This window comes from Coffea arabica, chromosome 3e (genome assembly GCF_036785885.1).
Source record: "Coffea arabica cultivar ET-39 chromosome 3e, Coffea Arabica ET-39 HiFi, whole genome shotgun sequence".
Classification (NCBI taxonomy): Eukaryota; Viridiplantae; Streptophyta; class Magnoliopsida; order Gentianales; family Rubiaceae; genus Coffea; species Coffea arabica.
In genome coordinates this window covers 7717573-7735103 of record NC_092315.1, presented here as the reverse complement: position 1 = coordinate 7735103, position 17531 = coordinate 7717573, and the positions used below count along the sequence as shown (strand labels likewise).

The following is a 17531-nucleotide window of genomic DNA, read 5'->3' as shown; positions in this document are numbered from 1 at the left end:
GTACTTTTAAAAAATTTTATTGTATTTGAAAAACTAATTTTTGAAAAACACCCAAAAAACAGGGGATCTAAATAGAGCCAATCTCTTTGTCTCACATACATCATATTAAAAAAGTATTACAGTTTTTTTTTCAAAAAATTTTCTCAAATAATTCTTGATCCAAACACGCTTAATTAGTATTCATTACTTGAGCAACACATCTATTTAACCCTTAAACAATTCCAATTTTGTACTTTTTTGATAAAATATTCATTTATTAACTTTTCGATTCTACTTGACCGTGTGAAAAAAATATCTATCATTTTTAACAATTTAACCCCAAAGAATTAAGATGTATCTTTTTCAAAAAAAAAAAAAAATTGGATGCAAATAATAGTACTATACATGTTTATATTTCTCTAGGTGGATGGTGCACAGAAACAAAAGCGCCCACCTCGCATTGGGAAGCGGACAACCTTGAAATTAGTAACAAAACAAACAAATTATTCTCCCAAAATCACTCTCTTCTATTTTGGTTATGGGGCCCGGAGAGGGATTGGGCGAGGGTAGGGTATCTGGGTGTGTGGGGCTGGGGTGACCCAATGTATCTATACGTATGTATATGCAATATCGGTGCATGACCCATTAAAACTTCATACAGATCCGTAATCCACGTGTCACTCCCTTGGCCCCACATTTAACTGCCATCTGATTCTCCCTCGCCTCCCTCCCAACCAATCTCCCCTTTCTTCCGAATCTTCCCTATCGGGTTTATTAGCTGAGCTCACACGCACAACACACAGTCACACAGTGACGCAGCACTCTCTGTCATATATCACCTGAGAAGGAAGAATGCTAGAGTTCAGTCCTAACAAAACTCAAATGGCCCAAAAGGGATGTTGCATGTTGGTTTTTTTCTTCTGATTTTTAACGCGAAAAAGAAAATATAGGATCACTATAAAAATTCTCCTTTCTCTTTTTTTTTTTGTATGGTTTATTGGTTTTCTTGGTTTTTTCCCCCTTTTTTGAGCACAAAATTTTATATCCCAATACTAGTCTAGTCTAGAAACGAAAAGAGATCTTGCATGTCGGTTGTATTCTGATTGTTGACGTGAAAAACAGTTGGAAAAATATCATGTATAGGACGTTATAAAAATCCCTCATTTCCTGGTTTCTTGATTTTCCTGGATTTTTTCAGGTGAAATCTTTGCTCCTAATACAACAGTAGAAACGAAAAGGGATCCTGCATGTCGGGTTTTTTTTTCCTGATTTTTAACGTGAAAAGGAGGGGGGAAATAGAAATTTTATTAAGCTGTAAAAATCCCTTCTTTGGTGTGTAAGTCTCTTGACTTTCTTGAATTTTGAGGTGAAAATTTTCCCTCCTGATACAAGAATTTCTTCGTGGAAAAAAAAGTGTGGAAACTATCAGAAATATCAAGCTATAGAAATCCCATATTTGATTCTTGTTTTTTTCTGGTTGGCGTTTGAGGTGAAAGAATTGATAAGATGGCTGGGAATGAGTGGATAAACGGGTATTTGGAGGCAATTTTGGATAGTGGGGCAGCAGCTATAGATGAGAATAAGGCCATCAGCTCTGTGAACTTGAGAGAAGGGAGTCATTTCAATCCAACAAAGTACTTTGTTGAAGAAGTTGTTACAGGGGTGGATGAGACTGATCTTCACAGGACATGGATCAAAGTTGTTGCAACAAGGAATACAAGGGAGAGGAGTTCAAGGCTGGAGAATATGTGTTGGCGCATTTGGCATCTCACCCGCAAAAAGAAGCAGGTAATTTTTGGTTTATTGACCATATATACATGCATATTGTGTGTGGATTCTTTTTATGTGTTTGTGGGATTCAATTTTTTTCCTAATGTAGTTTGGTTCTTTCTGTAATAAATGTGCAAATGTTCTTGTGAATAGCTGACTGAGTCATATGTGTTTGTTGGGAGTGTGGATGTGTAATTTAATCTGCATATGTGTATTGTGCATATGTGTTTGTTGTGTGTTTGTTCGTGTAATTTAATCTGTATGTCATTATTTGTTTTGTACTTTCATTCTTTTTGTTGGCTGGGAGATTAGTTTCTTCATACATGTAACACTGTCAATTATGATAATTTTTTTTTATTTGTAAGTTTTAGGAGAAGGGGTAGGAATAATTCTTTATGTGTTTGTGGGTTTTATTCTTTTTGAGAGGATGGAGGGTAATGTAATTATGGATTGCAAATTCTCACTGTCCCGGATTAGAAGAATCTGCTACATGATTGGGATTTTTTAAAGGGAATTATTAGGAATATAAGGTGCTTTTAGTGATCTCATGGCCTTTTCTCAAGTAATTGTGGCTGAAATCCTAATTTTTCTTGAACAGGGTATATATTATCTATTTGCTCAAGTAATTGTGGCTTTAAGTGTCGCAGTTGCTAAAAGCTGTCATTCTTGCAACTTGAGAATGAAAATCTCTAATGTTCTGTCATTCTTGCAACTTGAGAATGAGAATCTCTAATGTTCTATTCTATTACTTGGTATTAAACTTGATCCTTTGCATTACGCACTTTAACAGCCTCCATTTGAGCTAGTATGTTGCAATTCTATCATCTGCATATAAGTCAAAGAAGAATAATCTCAAGAATTGCCATAAGATATATAAGCTTCTATCTAGGTTTTATTCTTTTTGGCTCTGTTGCGAGTTTTGTACTCATATGTCATTGAAAAGGCATTATGGATTGTTAGCTTCTCTGATATAGCAAAAAGATTTTTCTGAATGCTCACTGAAGAGTCAGGAATCACCATTATTTCTTAATTTTGTATAGTTGGAATTGGAAGATATCCAACGCTTAGCAAAACGTAGGTGGGAACGAGAACAAGGACGCAAGGATGTGACTGATGATATGTCCGAAGATTTGTCTGAAGGAGAAAAGGGGGATGTTTTGGGAGAGGCAGTATCGCTAGACAGCCCCAGGAAAAAGTTCCAAAGGAATTTCTCCAACTTGGAAGTATGGTCAGAGAAGAACAAGGAGAAAAAGCTTTATGTTGTCCTGATCAGGTACGGTACCCCTGTACCTGTTAAGGAAGTAGCACATAAATTATCCAATTTCTACCAAGTTCACCTTTGTGGTAAATACTTCCTAAGGAAATGTTTGCCCATTAAAAGGATTTTTCTGTTGCCTTTTCATATCCCTTTTTGCTCTAGTGGGTATTGCCAACAATAATTTCCATGAAAAATCAACTCACAATTTTGGGCATTTCTCTTCTACATTGACCAATTTCAACGTTCATCCATGACAATCCTAATCACTGGTTTTTCCAATTTGTGCCAGTGGCTTGTTAAGCATAGTTGGTTACTGGCCTAAAAGAACAGGTTGATGTTGACATCTTTTTAGTTTGAATTTCTGAGCCACTGATTAAGTTTCTCTTGCAATATCACACCCTTATGATATAGATTCTCTAATATCTCACTGAAGCATTTCCTGTTATCCTTTTCATCAGTCTGCATGGTTTGGTTCGTGGTGATAATATGGAGCTTGGTAGGGACTCTGATACAGGCGGCCAGGTAAGATCAGCATTCAAGAAAAACTATAACTCCTTTTACCTGTCAACTCTCATCTTATTTGGCCTGACCTGCTTTCATGAAAATGCCAGATTAAATATGTTGTTGAGCTTGCTAAGGCACTTGCTAAGATGCCAGGTGTTTATCGGGTTGATCTGTTCACCAGGCAAGTCTCCTCTCCAGAAGTAGATTGGAGCTATGGGGAGCCCACAGAGATGCTAAATACTGGTCCCGAAGATGGTGATGGTACTGATTTGGGAGAAAGCTGTGGGGCTTATATTATAAGGATACCATTTGGTCCTCGTGACAAGTACCTAAGGAAAGAATTACTGTGGCCTCATCTTCAAGAGTTTGTAGATGGGGCGCTCGCTCACATCCTTAATATGTCAAAAGTTTTAGGTGAACAAATTGGAGGTGGACATCCTGTTTGGCCTTATGTAATTCATGGGCATTATGCAGATGCAGGGGATAGTGCTGCTCTTCTTTCGGGTGCTTTAAACGTTCCGATGGTTCTGACAGGGCACTCACTTGGTAGAAACAAGCTAGAACAACTTCTGAAACAAGGAAGGCAATCAAAAGAGGACATTAATTCTACATACAAAATTATGCGTAGGATAGAAGCAGAAGAACTTTCACTTGATGCTGCAGAACTTGTTATTACAAGCACCAAGCAGGAGATTGATGAACAGTGGGGACTATATGATGGATTTGATGTAAAGCTTGAGAAAGTTTTGAGGGCCCGTGCAAGAAGAGGGGTAAATTGCCATGGTCGCTACATGCCAAGGATGGCGGTAAGCATACTGTTGAGAAATTAAATTGATATGCTATTGCTTTAGCTGAAACTTGTGCATTAGTGTTGGTTCTTAAAATAAGCAAAGCAATTTAGATAATTATTGCTTCTTTGTTTTTTTGTTCAGCTAAAGTAATTCCCTGGAATGGTAAGCTACTAAGACCAGGCTCATTACTCCAGTGCAGTAATGGTTTTTAATTGATAGCATGCCTCTTTTGAGGAACTTAGAAGATTTCATTAGACATGTATGATCTGCCTTTGTTATTTCCTATTAAGCACTAGTATGGCAGTTGGCTGTTGTCAATGAGACTATGATTTTCACTTAAGTTCTTGAATTCTGCAGCCAGGAGAGCATCATGAGAAAGTCTAGACATCTGCTCAAGTGTATATACATTTATGAAGGTTCTAATATCTGCTAGTTTTAGCTACATTTTTCAGGTTATCCCTCCTGGGATGGACTTCAGCAATGTCATAGCACAAGAAGACACAGCCGAAGTCGATGGTGAACTTGTAGCACTAACCAATGGTGATGGTGCTTCACCTAAAGCACTCCCTCCAATATGGTCAGAAGTGAGTAGGTGGTTTTCATAACTGATTTTGCTCTTACCTGGGAATGTTTACCTTACATCTTAGTAAATGTTTTGACAGGTAATGCGGTTTCTCACAAATCCCCACAAGCCAATGATTCTAGCATTGTCAAGACCAGATCCAAAGAAAAATATTACGACACTTGTGAAAGCTTTTGGAGAATGCCGCCCATTACGGGAGCTAGCTAATCTTGTAAGTAGGCAGCCGCACTCGTCCATGAATTCCGTAGAACATTTTAAGAACATGGTTGAGCACCATAACAAGCTAATAACAAAATTAACATCCTCGTGTGCAGACACTTATAATGGGAAACAGGGACGATATAGATGAGATGTCTGGAGGCAATGCCAGTGTGCTCACAACAGTGCTGAAGTTGATAGATAAGTATGACCTTTATGGGCAAGTGGCATTCCCAAAACATCACAAGCAAGTTGATGTCCCAGAGATATACCGTCTAGCTGCCAAAACAAAGGTTCATTAGGACTTTCAACCTTACATATGTTGAAAGTTTCTGATAGTAAATACTAACCAGACATTAGTGATATAACAGGGGGTCTTCATAAATCCAGCTTTTATCGAACCATTCGGACTTACCTTGATTGAGGTTTGGCTCTAATTCTACAGTTTTGTTTATGCTATATTTTTCTGTAATCTTCTTTACCATATCTTGAAAGTAGTTCTGAATTCCTTTATAAAATAATGTAGGCTGCAGCACATGGGCTTCCAATGGTCGCAACAAAGAATGGTGGTCCAGTTGACATACACCGGGTAAAATTATCTTTGTCTTCTGCACTCAACATATTTTGTTGGATGAATAGTCCCATACCCTCCAGTATTACCGTCACATATGTCCACAATCCACAGTCGAACGGTTTCACGGATACCATAAACAACTAACTCTTGTGCAGCCTTTAATTTCTGAATAGGGCAAAAAAAGGTAAAAAACTCACAAGGTAAATAATGGAGTTTTATACAACTGGAAGATGAAAAAGATGGTTCAGCTGGTATTTAAGGCTAATTATGGCCTTGATTGTCATAAAAGCTTATTCTCCCAATTGTATGCCTCAGTTAAGCTTCAACTTTTGTATTGTAGTTGATAACTGCAAGAAAGCATTTTTCTCACCCCACCCTTCCTGCTGCTCACTGAATATTTTAAGCATATGGGAACTAGTTAATGTGCTTTAAAGTGCAAGAATAAGAAAAAAGAATAAAGAATAAAGCCATTGAGAGGTTGACCCCCAAACTCAGTATGCCGTCTTCAGATGGGAACCACTAGATAGCTAAATTCTTACCCTTGTATGGATTTGATTTCTTCAAAAGAATAAGGCAAGTGAATGGGCATCAGCTGGTGCAACTGACTTCTGAATTAGATAGACTTCTAATATTTTCATACAGTCTAGAGCCTTAGCTATTCGATTGACATCAGTTTCTTCATTTTGACTAGGCACTAAACAACGGTCTGCTCATTGATCCTCATGATCAGCAGTCAATTGCGTCTGCATTACTTAAACTTGTATCTGAGAAGAACTTGTGGCATGAGTGCAGAAAGAATGGATGGAAAAATATACACCTATTTTCATGGCCTGAACACTGTCGCACATACTTAACAAGAGTAGCTGCATGCCGAATGAGACACCCACACTGGCAAACTGATACTCCTACTGATGAGTTTGATCCACAGGAGTCCTTTAACGATTCACTAAAAGATGTGCAAGACATGTCTCTCAGGCTTTCTGTTGATGGGGAGAAAACATCATTAACTGAATCACTTGATATGGCTGCAGTCGGTGATGACCGGCAACTGCAAGACCAAGTCGAGAGGCTGCTGAGCAGAATGAAGAGGCAAGAACCTGGAGCTCCTGATTCTGAAGTTGACAGGAAACCAACTGATAATTCACCAAGCAAATACCCAATGCTTAGGAGGCGACGCCGATTGATTGTTGTAGCACTTGACTGCTACGACAGTAGAGGAAATCCTGAAAAGAAAATGATACAGATTGTACAAGAACTCTTTAAAGCCATCAAGTTGGATCCACAAATTGCCAGATTGACAGGATTTGCTATATCCACTGCCATGCCAATCTCTGAGCTAATGGAATTCTTAAAATCTGGAAATGTAAAAGTTAATGACTTTGATGCTTTAATTTGTAGCAGTGGCAGTGAAGTTTACTATCCTGGTACATATAGTGAAGAAGATGGGAAGATTTGTCCAGACCCAGATTATGCATCACATATTGAGTATCGTTGGGGTTCTGATGGTTTAAAGAAAACCATCTGGAAACTGATGAACACGTCAGAAGGTGGAGAAGCAAAATCTAATCGTAGTCCCATTGAGGAAGACATGAAATCAAACAATTCGCATTGCATATCTTTCTTAATCAAGGATCTCAGTAGGGTAAGTATAAACTTCACATAGACCAATGCCCAGGTTAATTTGTCGTGGATATGGGCTTGCATTTTATTTGATGGTTTTTTCAGGCCAAGAAAGTAGATTATATGAGGCAAAAACTTAGGATGCGGGGTCTTCGGTGCCATGTGATGTACTGCAGAAACTCTACAAGAATGCAAGTTATTCCTCTTCTTGCATCTCGATCTCAGGCTCTCAGGTAATAATTTTCCATGGAAATGTAAATAAATGGGCGATTGCATAGTAGAAAAACTATAAGGAAGCCATTGGCTTTCCCTACCTGAGTTGAATGGCTAAATATTTTCCAACAAAATTTGCAACCAGAAAGATAATGGTTCCATGTCATTTGAAAGGAAAGTGTCATTATTATGTAGGAAATCTATTAGGCCAAGCAAAAGTATGTTGAAACCAGAGAAAAGTGAAAGGAGAAACTGCAGAAGAATAGAGATGAACCATTTTTTCCCCTAATTTCTTGGTGGGTCTAGTAATTGCTTTCCTGCATCGTGAAATGTAGAGAAATATCACCGCCTAAGCCCCACACCCCTTTTAAAGTGCTTTGCGAGTTTCCTTTTTCATAACTTTTGATATGGTTCATTCTATTTCCTCATCTCAAAATATTAATCATCAGAGTAACTTAAAGAATTTAATCAGTTGTAAATGAACTAGTTGTATTCCATGTAATTTTAGCTTATGATGGTTGATTGTATCTTAAGATTCCTTCTTCCCAAAGATCATGATCCTTGTCCAAAACCACTAGAATAACAGAGCTAGGCTAATGTTTTCTGGACTGATTAATGGCCGCTTATTGTGTGTACTGCATTCAACGAAACATTCTGCAGACTTCTTGTGATCAGCCTGTTCAATCATAACCTTTGAATACTAATTTGCAGAAACAATTATAATTAGAAGTCCCCTGATTTTTTTTATTCAAACAGATATCTGTTTGTCCGCTGGAGGTTGAATGTTGCCAATATGTTTGTAATTCTTGGTGAAACTGGAGACACTGATTATGAGGAACTGATCGGTGGAACTCATAAAACGCTGGTCATGAAGGGGGTCACAGAGAAAGGCTCTGAAGAGTTGCTCCGAACAGCAGGTAGTTACCTAAGAGACGACATGATTCCAGGGGAAAGTCCATTTCTGGCCCATTTAAACGGGGATGCAAGAGCAGAAGAAATTGCCAACACACTGAGGCAGCTTTCAAAAGCTGGAATGTGATACATCTGATGGGCACTTTATCCTTCTGTTTGTTGTCAAGTAAGACTTCATATACAAACAGGAGCATTATGCAGTAATTTGTTGTATAGCTGTTGTCTCAAAATATTTTGCAAGAGAGGCACCACTTATAGAATTGTTCTATAAATGTTACTTTGGAGAATTATTTGCAACAATATGTTGTTTTGTTCATAATTCTTGTGCTCAAATGATAACATATGTCACGTTGTGGAAGTGCTGCTCATGAGATGTCCTAAATTCTCTCATAGCATCTCTGCAATTTTGTAATTGACCCAATTGCGCAAGCTAAAATTAGCGCTGAAACAAGAAAGAACTCGTTGCCCAAGATTCAGGAATTTGATTGAATGAATATTCTGAGCATTAGTTTGAAGAGGTTCACATAACTGTTGCTGCTAATTTCTTGGTTAATTTTAAGGTTAGAGCTTAACATGCTCAAACAAGTCATCCGGAATTCTTCAAATTTGAGGTAAGTGAAAAGGGAAAATAGCCATTTTAGTCCTTCAACTTTTTACTTATTTCAATTTAGTCCCTTAACTTTGTTTTAGCCTTAATATAGTCCTTTAACTTAAATTTTGTATCAATTAAATCCTTTTACGGTGGCACCTCCAATTAAAATAATTTTGATCCAAATGTCTAAGGGTAGTATAGGAAGTACAGGTGAAGCCCAATATTTAAATGAAGAAAAATAGTTTTTCATAACTTTCGGGAAAAAGTAAATTTACTATGGAATTAGGGAGATAAATAAAAAGTGGAAAAATGGCCAATTTAGTCCCTATATATTTTTTTACTGTCAATTTAGTCCTTATATAATTTTTTTGGCCAATTTAAACCCTATACTTATTTATCGGTTCCAATTGAGGAGCTCCGCGGCGGCGCCACCTTGTAATTGCAATTCAACATCTAATTGAGCACTTATGCGGGGGCATTTCTGGTACTTCACTGTTGGGACTCCTTTTCAAAAGTAAAAATCAAAACCAAAAAGTTACCGGTGCAATTTTTATCACTACTGACAAAAACCCAAACCTAAAACCTCAACTTTTTCTTCCAAAACTCGACAGAAATTGACTGAAATGGTGATGAATAAGGAAATGTAGTAGCGCAGGATGTCGAAGGAATCTGAAAAAGGAGCAAGTGATGAAAGGCACGAAAGAAGAAATTTTGAGAAACAAGGGTCAACAAAAATGGGTAAGTTGAGCCACTTAAATCTGTTTGATTTGTTGTGTTAATAGCTTAATGAAGTTCAGTGTGGGTTTGTCTTGCCCTAAACAGCAAGTATTGTACTTTAATAGCAAGATCGATTGAAATGTGGTTGGAAAAGGGGCTCTGTTTTCTGTTCTTCCTTTTTTTTTTTCTGAAAAGGCGTTGCATGGCTATAAATAAATTTGTTATGTTCGGTGTGGGTTTGTGTTGTTGTGAACAGCAAATATTGTATTTTAATAGCAAGATCGATTGAAATGTGGTTGGAAAAAGGGCTCTGTTCTTGGTTTCATTTTTTTTCTGAAAAGGGGTTCGTGTGGTCCATGGCTGTAAATTTAATTTGTCATGTTGCTTTCATGTCCCTCAAAAGGCAGACAATGACTGTAAATTACAAATTATGGTAGTAATTTTTTAATTTTTTTGAAAAATAAAATAGGTGATGACTCGGATATATTCACTCTGTATATCTACTCTAGTGGGGCATACATTGAAGAACCAGAACCAAAATATGTGGAGGGTACCATGGAGCATTTTGATGGGGTTTTTGCCTCCAAGATTAACGTAGCTTTTGTGTTAAGCTTTGGTCATTTACTTGGATGTGATGAAAATGCCAGCTATAGATATAGAATCCCTACCATAGATGGGAGGCTGAGAGTTAGACAAATAAACAGTGAACGAGACGTCATGGACATGGCTGCTATTGGTATACAAATTGGGAAAGTTGAACTGTACATTGTCCAAGAGTTTCATATTAGATCCATAGAACCTAGCAAGAACATGGCAGTTTTCGAGAGAGACAGTGAGAATGAAAAAAAAAATCTACTGTATGTGGACATCACATTTGATGAATTCTGTGGGAATGAAGAACTTGTAGAACTTGCAGTTGATGTAACTAAAGTAGATTGGGGGAAAATAAAAAAGGGTAAACGGAGAGGTGCTAATGTGATTGAAAAAGATGAAGGTGCAGATAATGAAACTAAACCAAAATTAGAGGAAACGGATGGTGGTGAAAGCTTTCATGATAATGACTATGATTTTAGGGAAGACGAAGATGACATAATATACAAGAATTGTGCAACTACCGCTGATATCGAAATTGATGGTTAGAGAAGTGTATATGATGCTAGTTATGGAGGAAAAAATGTCACTGGTGAAGAGAAGAAAGGATTAGAGCAGCCACAAAAAGCCAAAGCACAAGCAAAAGGAAAAGGAAGTGTTGCTGCTGACCATGACTGTGATATTTATAATAGTGACCAGATTCCTATCCAAGAGGAATCTGATTCCATCAACACAGAGGAGTTTAATAGCTGCTCTAGTAGCTCGGATGAAAATACCTCAAAAAAGAAACCGAAATATGCAAGGTTCAAGCCAAATGTGGATATGAAGGACCCCAAATTATATGTTGGTTTACTGTTTGACACTAAAAAGATGTTTAAAAGAGCTGTTGAATATTATTCTGTGCAGTGGGGCAAAGAGCATGGTTGGCAAAAGAATGATAAGAACAGGATCAGAGTAAAAATGCGAGAAAGAGAAATGCAATTGGTTTGTTTATGCTACAAAAGATCCAGATTGCGATGCATTCGTGATAAGAACGATGGGGCCACAACATCAATGTGGTAGAACTTTCTATCACAAACATGCAAATGCTGGTTTTTTGGCTAGGCATTACATGGAGTTCCTGCGGATGAATAAAAAGGTTACGATTGGTGCATTTAAGGACAAGGTGCATGAAGAACTGAATGTGAACATCACAAAAGATCAGGCTTATAAGACCTTTGGGAAAGCCAAAATTCTGATCCAAGAAAAATATAAGCAGCAACACACAAGAATTTGGGATTATTGTGAGGAATTGTTGAGCTCAAATCTTGGTTAGACAGTGCATGTAGAGACGGAGGCTGATGAATTTAGCGGAAAAGAGAGATGTAGAAGACTATACATTTGTTTTACAGCCTTAGAAAAAGGTTTTAAAAAAGGATGTCGGCCTATACTTGGTGTGGATGGGTGCCATCTAAGAGGACCACATTCGGGAGTGCTTTTGACAGCTGTAGGGATAGATGCTAATGATTGCATCTATCATGTTGCGTATGCAGTGGTTGAGACCGAGAACAAGAGTTCTTGGACATGATTCATTGAATTCTTAAAGTTTGATCTCACAATCCAGGACCAAAGACAATGGACATTTATCAGTGATAGGCAAAAGGTATGGCTAAGTAATATAGAAATTTTTTTGTTGGAAAACTACTTTATAATGACTAATTAGTGAATTTTTTTGTTGTTTTATATAACAGGATTTGGGTTTCGCCATCCAAGATATTCTTCCTGGAGTGGAGCATAGACACTGTGTTAGGCATTTACACAATAATTTCAAAAAGGTCCATCCCGGAGAAATGCTCAAAGGTATGTTTTGGGCTTGTGCAAGATCCTTGTATGTCAATAAATTTGAAACTGAAATGGATATGTTAAGGCAGTATGATGAGAAAGCACACAAAGGGCTAGTGGACAACATATCACCATGCCATTGGTCTAGATCACATTTTAGGATCACGGTGAAATGTGATATTCTTCTCAATAATCTGTGTGAGAGCTTTAATTCTGTTATATTAGATGTAAGAGAAAAGTCCATCCTTGGTATGCTTGAAAATATTAGGATATATCTAGTGGAAAGACTTGGGACAAAAAAGGAATGGATGAGAAAAAGAAGTGATATTATTTGTTCAAAAGTTCAAAAAAAAAATTGAAAAGGCAAAGGATAATGCTAGATCAAATATTGCCAGATGATCTGATGATGACAGATTTGAGGTGACACATATGAATGTGGTCAAGTTTGTTGTTGATTTAAAGACGAAGACATGTACATGTAGAAAATGGGAACTCACTGGTTTACCGTGCTCTCATGTTATAGGCTACATTGCTTTGACCGGAGCCGAGCCTGAAAGTCTAGTGCATCCATATTACTCAAGGGATGCATATCTAAAGGCTTACGAGCCAACTATTGGTCCAATTAATGGACCTAATAACTGGAAAAGGTGTAAGAGGGCCCCTATGTATGCACCTAAGAAACTAAAACTTCCCGGTAGGCCTAAGAAATCAAGGAGGAGAGGGCCGGATGAGCCACAAAGTGATATGGCTAGATGCACAAGACTGTCTAGAAAGGGTACTACACATATGACTTGCTCTCTTTGTCATCAAAAGGGCCACACTAAAAGAAGATGTCACCTCAGCATGGAAGGAGTGGACAGCAATGAAAGAATATCACCTGTGAATAGTAATAGGTGTGAAAAATGTAAGAAATCTGGACACAATGCAAGAACTTGTCCATTGGATGCCAAGGGAAAAAACGGAACTCACGGTGAAACTGGTATGGCTAAACTCATATTTTCTTTCATGTTGCACTGTTTTAGCTAGCAGCTGCTAATCTGTTTTAGTTGTTGCAGCTTCTTCTGTGGATGGTAATGAGACATTTCAAGACTGTAATGAGACATTTCAAGACTCTCCTACATTGCAAGAAGCTGAAACACATCTGATATGTTGCTACATTTTAAGTTTTTTAACTACTACTGTAATTGTTGCTCAAATCTTGTTTACTGTTTGATGAACACATCTGATATTTGTCATGTTTTTATAATGCAAGTTGATCAAGTTCCTAAAGAAATTGATGTTCAACCTATTGCTCCAACTGAAAGCTCTCAAAAGCTCAAAAGAACCATGTGTTGTTTTTATTGTCATGCCTCAGGCCAGACCAAAAGAACTTGCACTTGCTGCCAAGCACAAGTGTGGAGAAACAGGATGGCTACTGTGAAAAGAAGAAAAGAAAGGGTAACTTTTTTGGGGCCACAAAATCGTATATAAATTATTGATTTTAATTTACTCTTGGAGGTACTCACTACGTATGCATTTGCAGTCTCATTGGATACTCGATGAGCTGGATGATTAGTGAAAATGATAATATTTAGATGATAACGTTGCTGATAAAGTTGTTTTTGAATTGACTATTTTTGGGCTGATGAAGCTGGCTGATGAAGTTGCTAGATGAAGCTGGCTTATTGTTTTTTTGCTGATGAAGTTGCTAGAAGACCTTTATGTCATGGGATTCACTTGCTTTTGTAATGAATCGAGCTGTTGAATGTTTTTTGCTGCTAAGACTTCCTGGATTCTGGAAGTTTTCCTATGTGCTGTGATGTTGATTCTAATCTAATGGGTCAGTTCTAACATTTGAGATGTTGATTAGTAGTATGATTTTTGGAAAAGTTGATTCTGCTGCATATGTGCTACTGGTGTTGTCTTTTGTTTATTTGGTGATTGAAGACTAGTGAACTATTGTTCCGAACTCGTGAAGGCTGCAGGTGCCCTATTTGATCTTTAAGATTTGCTGGGGGCTTTTTGCACTTGCCTGTGACAAAGTCAACTGATTTCCAGAAGGAAGTTATTCCATTAATGTAATTTATCAATTGTATACAATGTCATTTTTTCCTGTTGTGGATAAAGATGTATCTCAAACATTGAAGCTTGTAAACCAAATTCTACAGTTCCAGACTAACTGAAGTGGAAGTCTAGCTCTTATGATACCTGTTTGATACTCTTGATAAAGAAAGTAAGAGGGGGGCGGCTAAGTTTTTAGTTCATCTGAATTTCTATTGCGTGACCAGATAATTTTCCCCTGCCTAGCTGAAGGAATTGGGATTGAGTTCGAGTAATCAACTGACTCGTTGATTGCTCAATTTGGACAGAGTATATGTTGGTAGATTTGGGAAAGAAACTGATGACATTAGCTCCATGACAGATGCAGTGGGAGGAACTAGGAATGAACATGTGGATTGATGTGGGGATAAGGGAAGACAGAGTTAGGTCACAGTTCATACTGAGTATAGTAACAGGTCACAGGCCACAGTGCATACTGAGTACATCACCAAAAACTCACTAAAGACTGAAGAAAGCTGCTCTCTTTGATATTCAACCCCAAATTTGTAAACATACAACTAGGAACTCAAAACTATTACAAATCCATAACAATCCATATCCAAAACTATTACATGAAACCTCTGCAATTACTTTATTCGAAGAGGGCAGCATTACATGGCCAAAGAGAGCAAGAATAATGAACTTTCATACGATGTCCAGAACTACTGCAACATCTTCAATTCACTGAAGCTACCATTTTGTCTTTGAGTGCACCTGAGTATAGCAACAACTAAAATGCAGCAACAAGTACAAGCCAAGAACAATACTTTCACTTTTGCCTTCAATTTGCTGATTTCAATCTTCAGTGCTATATTCTCCCTCTCGGTACTTCTCAGTTCCCTCAAAATTGCAGCTAGCGTATTCTTCATTTTTTGGGGTATGGGTGGATCATACCACAAAAAAAATTTATAAGCCCCACGTTTCTGCATTCACATATATTTCATAGTCAAAATTCAAGCAATAACTCAACAAAATCTAACATTTAGCACACAAAATTACCCCATAATTTCTGCAACCATGAAATCTTCTTGCTGGGTTTGCCTCCATCCATGCTGTCACAATTCTGCATTATTTACGGTAGTGGCATTGCACGATTTTGTCTCCATTGTAATATTCATCATTTCCTTCATAAATCAGGCTTTCATTGTCTGCACCATGAAACCCGACACCGATGCTCTTCAGTACTCCATCACTATTTCGTGAGCTTGAGCTTGAGGATGCTTTGTCCCAATTCCTACTTGGATGCATTTCGCTGCAGTGATTTCGTCCAGAGCCACCGACCAGATCAGATCTCCAGAGCCACTGAGCTTGATCTTCAGTGTGTTGCATTACAAATCAATTTTGGTTTTGATTTTTACTTCTGAAAAGGAGCCCCAACAGTGAGGTACCAGAAATGCCCCCGCATAAGTGCTCAATTAGACGTTGAATCGCAATTACAAGGTGGCGCCGCCGCGGAGCTTCTCAATTGGAACCGATAAATAAGTATAGGGTTTAAATTGGCCAAAAAAAATTATATAAGGACTAAATTGACAGTAAAAAAAAGTATAGGGACTAAATTGGCCATTTGTCCATAAAAAGTTCTTGCAAAAACACAACCCAACAACAATTGGGTCATCTTCTTCATAAACTCACAAAAAACTTTGAGGATGAGCTAGAAACACCACCTATTTACACTCTTCATCAACTCCAATTAATCATCCATCACTCAAAAACAACTATACATTCTCTTTCTGTCTCTAAACTTAATGAAGTCTCACATACTTTCCAGCTCCACCACCGTTCTTGAGCTTTTACAGCTGTAAAGGTTCACCACCACCTCCTCCACCACAGCCGCTCGCATCCACCACCATTCATCTCCAGTGTGGGTGCATGATTTGGAACTACACAACCCATCATTGAAATCATTGGAGATGCTGCAAGTTCTATGACCATCCCTTGTTACTTGCAAGTTCTATTACATTTTCATTAAAGTAACTTGATTAAAATAAAAATCTATTGGATAAAGAAAAAATAATAGGGGAAAAGAAAAACTACTCAAATAAGGGAGAAAGATTCTGGTAAGAAATGAAAGTGACAAACAACAATGATCTAGAATCAAGATTGGAAGAATTTTGGGCTCTTCCAATGACATAATCCCTGTTGTCATTGCATTTGGCTTCATATGAGTAGAGTTACTCTTTGGAGTTTGGAAACTTCATTGTGGGGATTGGCACCGGTGGTAGGAGTGTCCAAGCATTAGTGCTCCGAGAAGACCATGATGTACTAGGAGTTACAGAAAAGGGTGCCATTCTATGCAAATTCAATGGAGCTAATGTCACCACAATTGCAGCAGGAAATATGGTATCGGGATAGCAGAGGCCGAGGAAGAAATATAGGAAGTTTGAATAGTGAATAGGGGCTTGCATTGAAGGTTTTGGAGCAAGGACGTGCAAGAGGTGCGGTCGAGCCAGAATGGGTGCATAATTGGATGCTTCTCTGGACTGGTACTTAATATTAAATCTTCCTCCCTAATTAAATTAAAAACCAGTTTTTCTCCTCTAACTAACCAAATCTTTATTTTCTTCATTTCAGTAGCGGCCTTGACTTGTAGTCCCAATATTACCCTTGAGTGGATGGTGACTTTTGTGCCGAAAATGTTTTAATTGGTGGTGCCACCGTAAAAGGATTTAATTGGATACAAAATTTAAGTTAAAGGACTAAATTAGGCTAAAACAAAATTAAGGGACTAAATTGATACAAGTAAAAAATTGAAGGACCAAAATGGCCATTTTTGCCAAGTAAAAATCGTAACTGGATTTTTTACCTACCAGTCTATCATTGAGTGCATTATTTCACACATCTCGTGCTGAATGCACAAAAGAAAAGCCCGATCGTTCATTGCAAAACAATCATATCAAGTTTCTTTACCATATCTTAAGGTCCTAATATCCTTCAGTTTTGCCTTGGCCTGCAAATGTAACTAAATAATTCCAAAATCCCTGTGAAGTGGCGAAGAAAGTACTCCACAATGTACAGCGCTCCAAATCCACAGGTCCTTGTGATTTCTACAAGCCGCATTCACCCTTTTCCAACACTCCCCATTCGCGCTCCAGAACTTGAAAGTTTAAATTGTAACACATATATAGCACGTAGAAGTTGGAACTCCGTAGTGAACAGAATGACTAGCTATTTGTAAACAAATAATAAACTATTTCAAGTCGAGTGAGTTTCGGCCTCCAATGTAACTGTCCATTCTTCAATTCAAGTGTCCAAGGCACTTCGAACTAACCTATGTCTTCAAAATAAATAAGAGTAAACGGAAAATCTGTAACTGCAATTAAGCACCAATC

The 17531-nt window shown here is 37.8% G+C and overlaps 1 protein-coding gene across 1 annotated transcript; it reads left to right on the top strand.

The window, feature by feature from the left end:
- The first annotated feature begins 743 nt into the window (after positions 1 to 743).
- Positions 744 to 8760, top strand: LOC113736675 (probable sucrose-phosphate synthase 2). Its single transcript, XM_027263744.2, has 12 exons — positions 744 to 1767; positions 2790 to 3022; positions 3466 to 3529; positions 3619 to 4317; positions 4755 to 4886; positions 4965 to 5096; positions 5200 to 5376; positions 5455 to 5508; positions 5610 to 5672; positions 6349 to 7299; positions 7383 to 7510; positions 8247 to 8760. The coding sequence occupies exons 1-12, from the start codon at positions 1486 to 1488 to the stop codon at positions 8527 to 8529; spliced, it is 3198 nt and encodes a 1065-aa protein (XP_027119545.1). The 5' UTR covers positions 744 to 1485; the 3' UTR covers positions 8530 to 8760.
- Positions 8761 to 17531: the final 8771 nt, after the last annotated feature.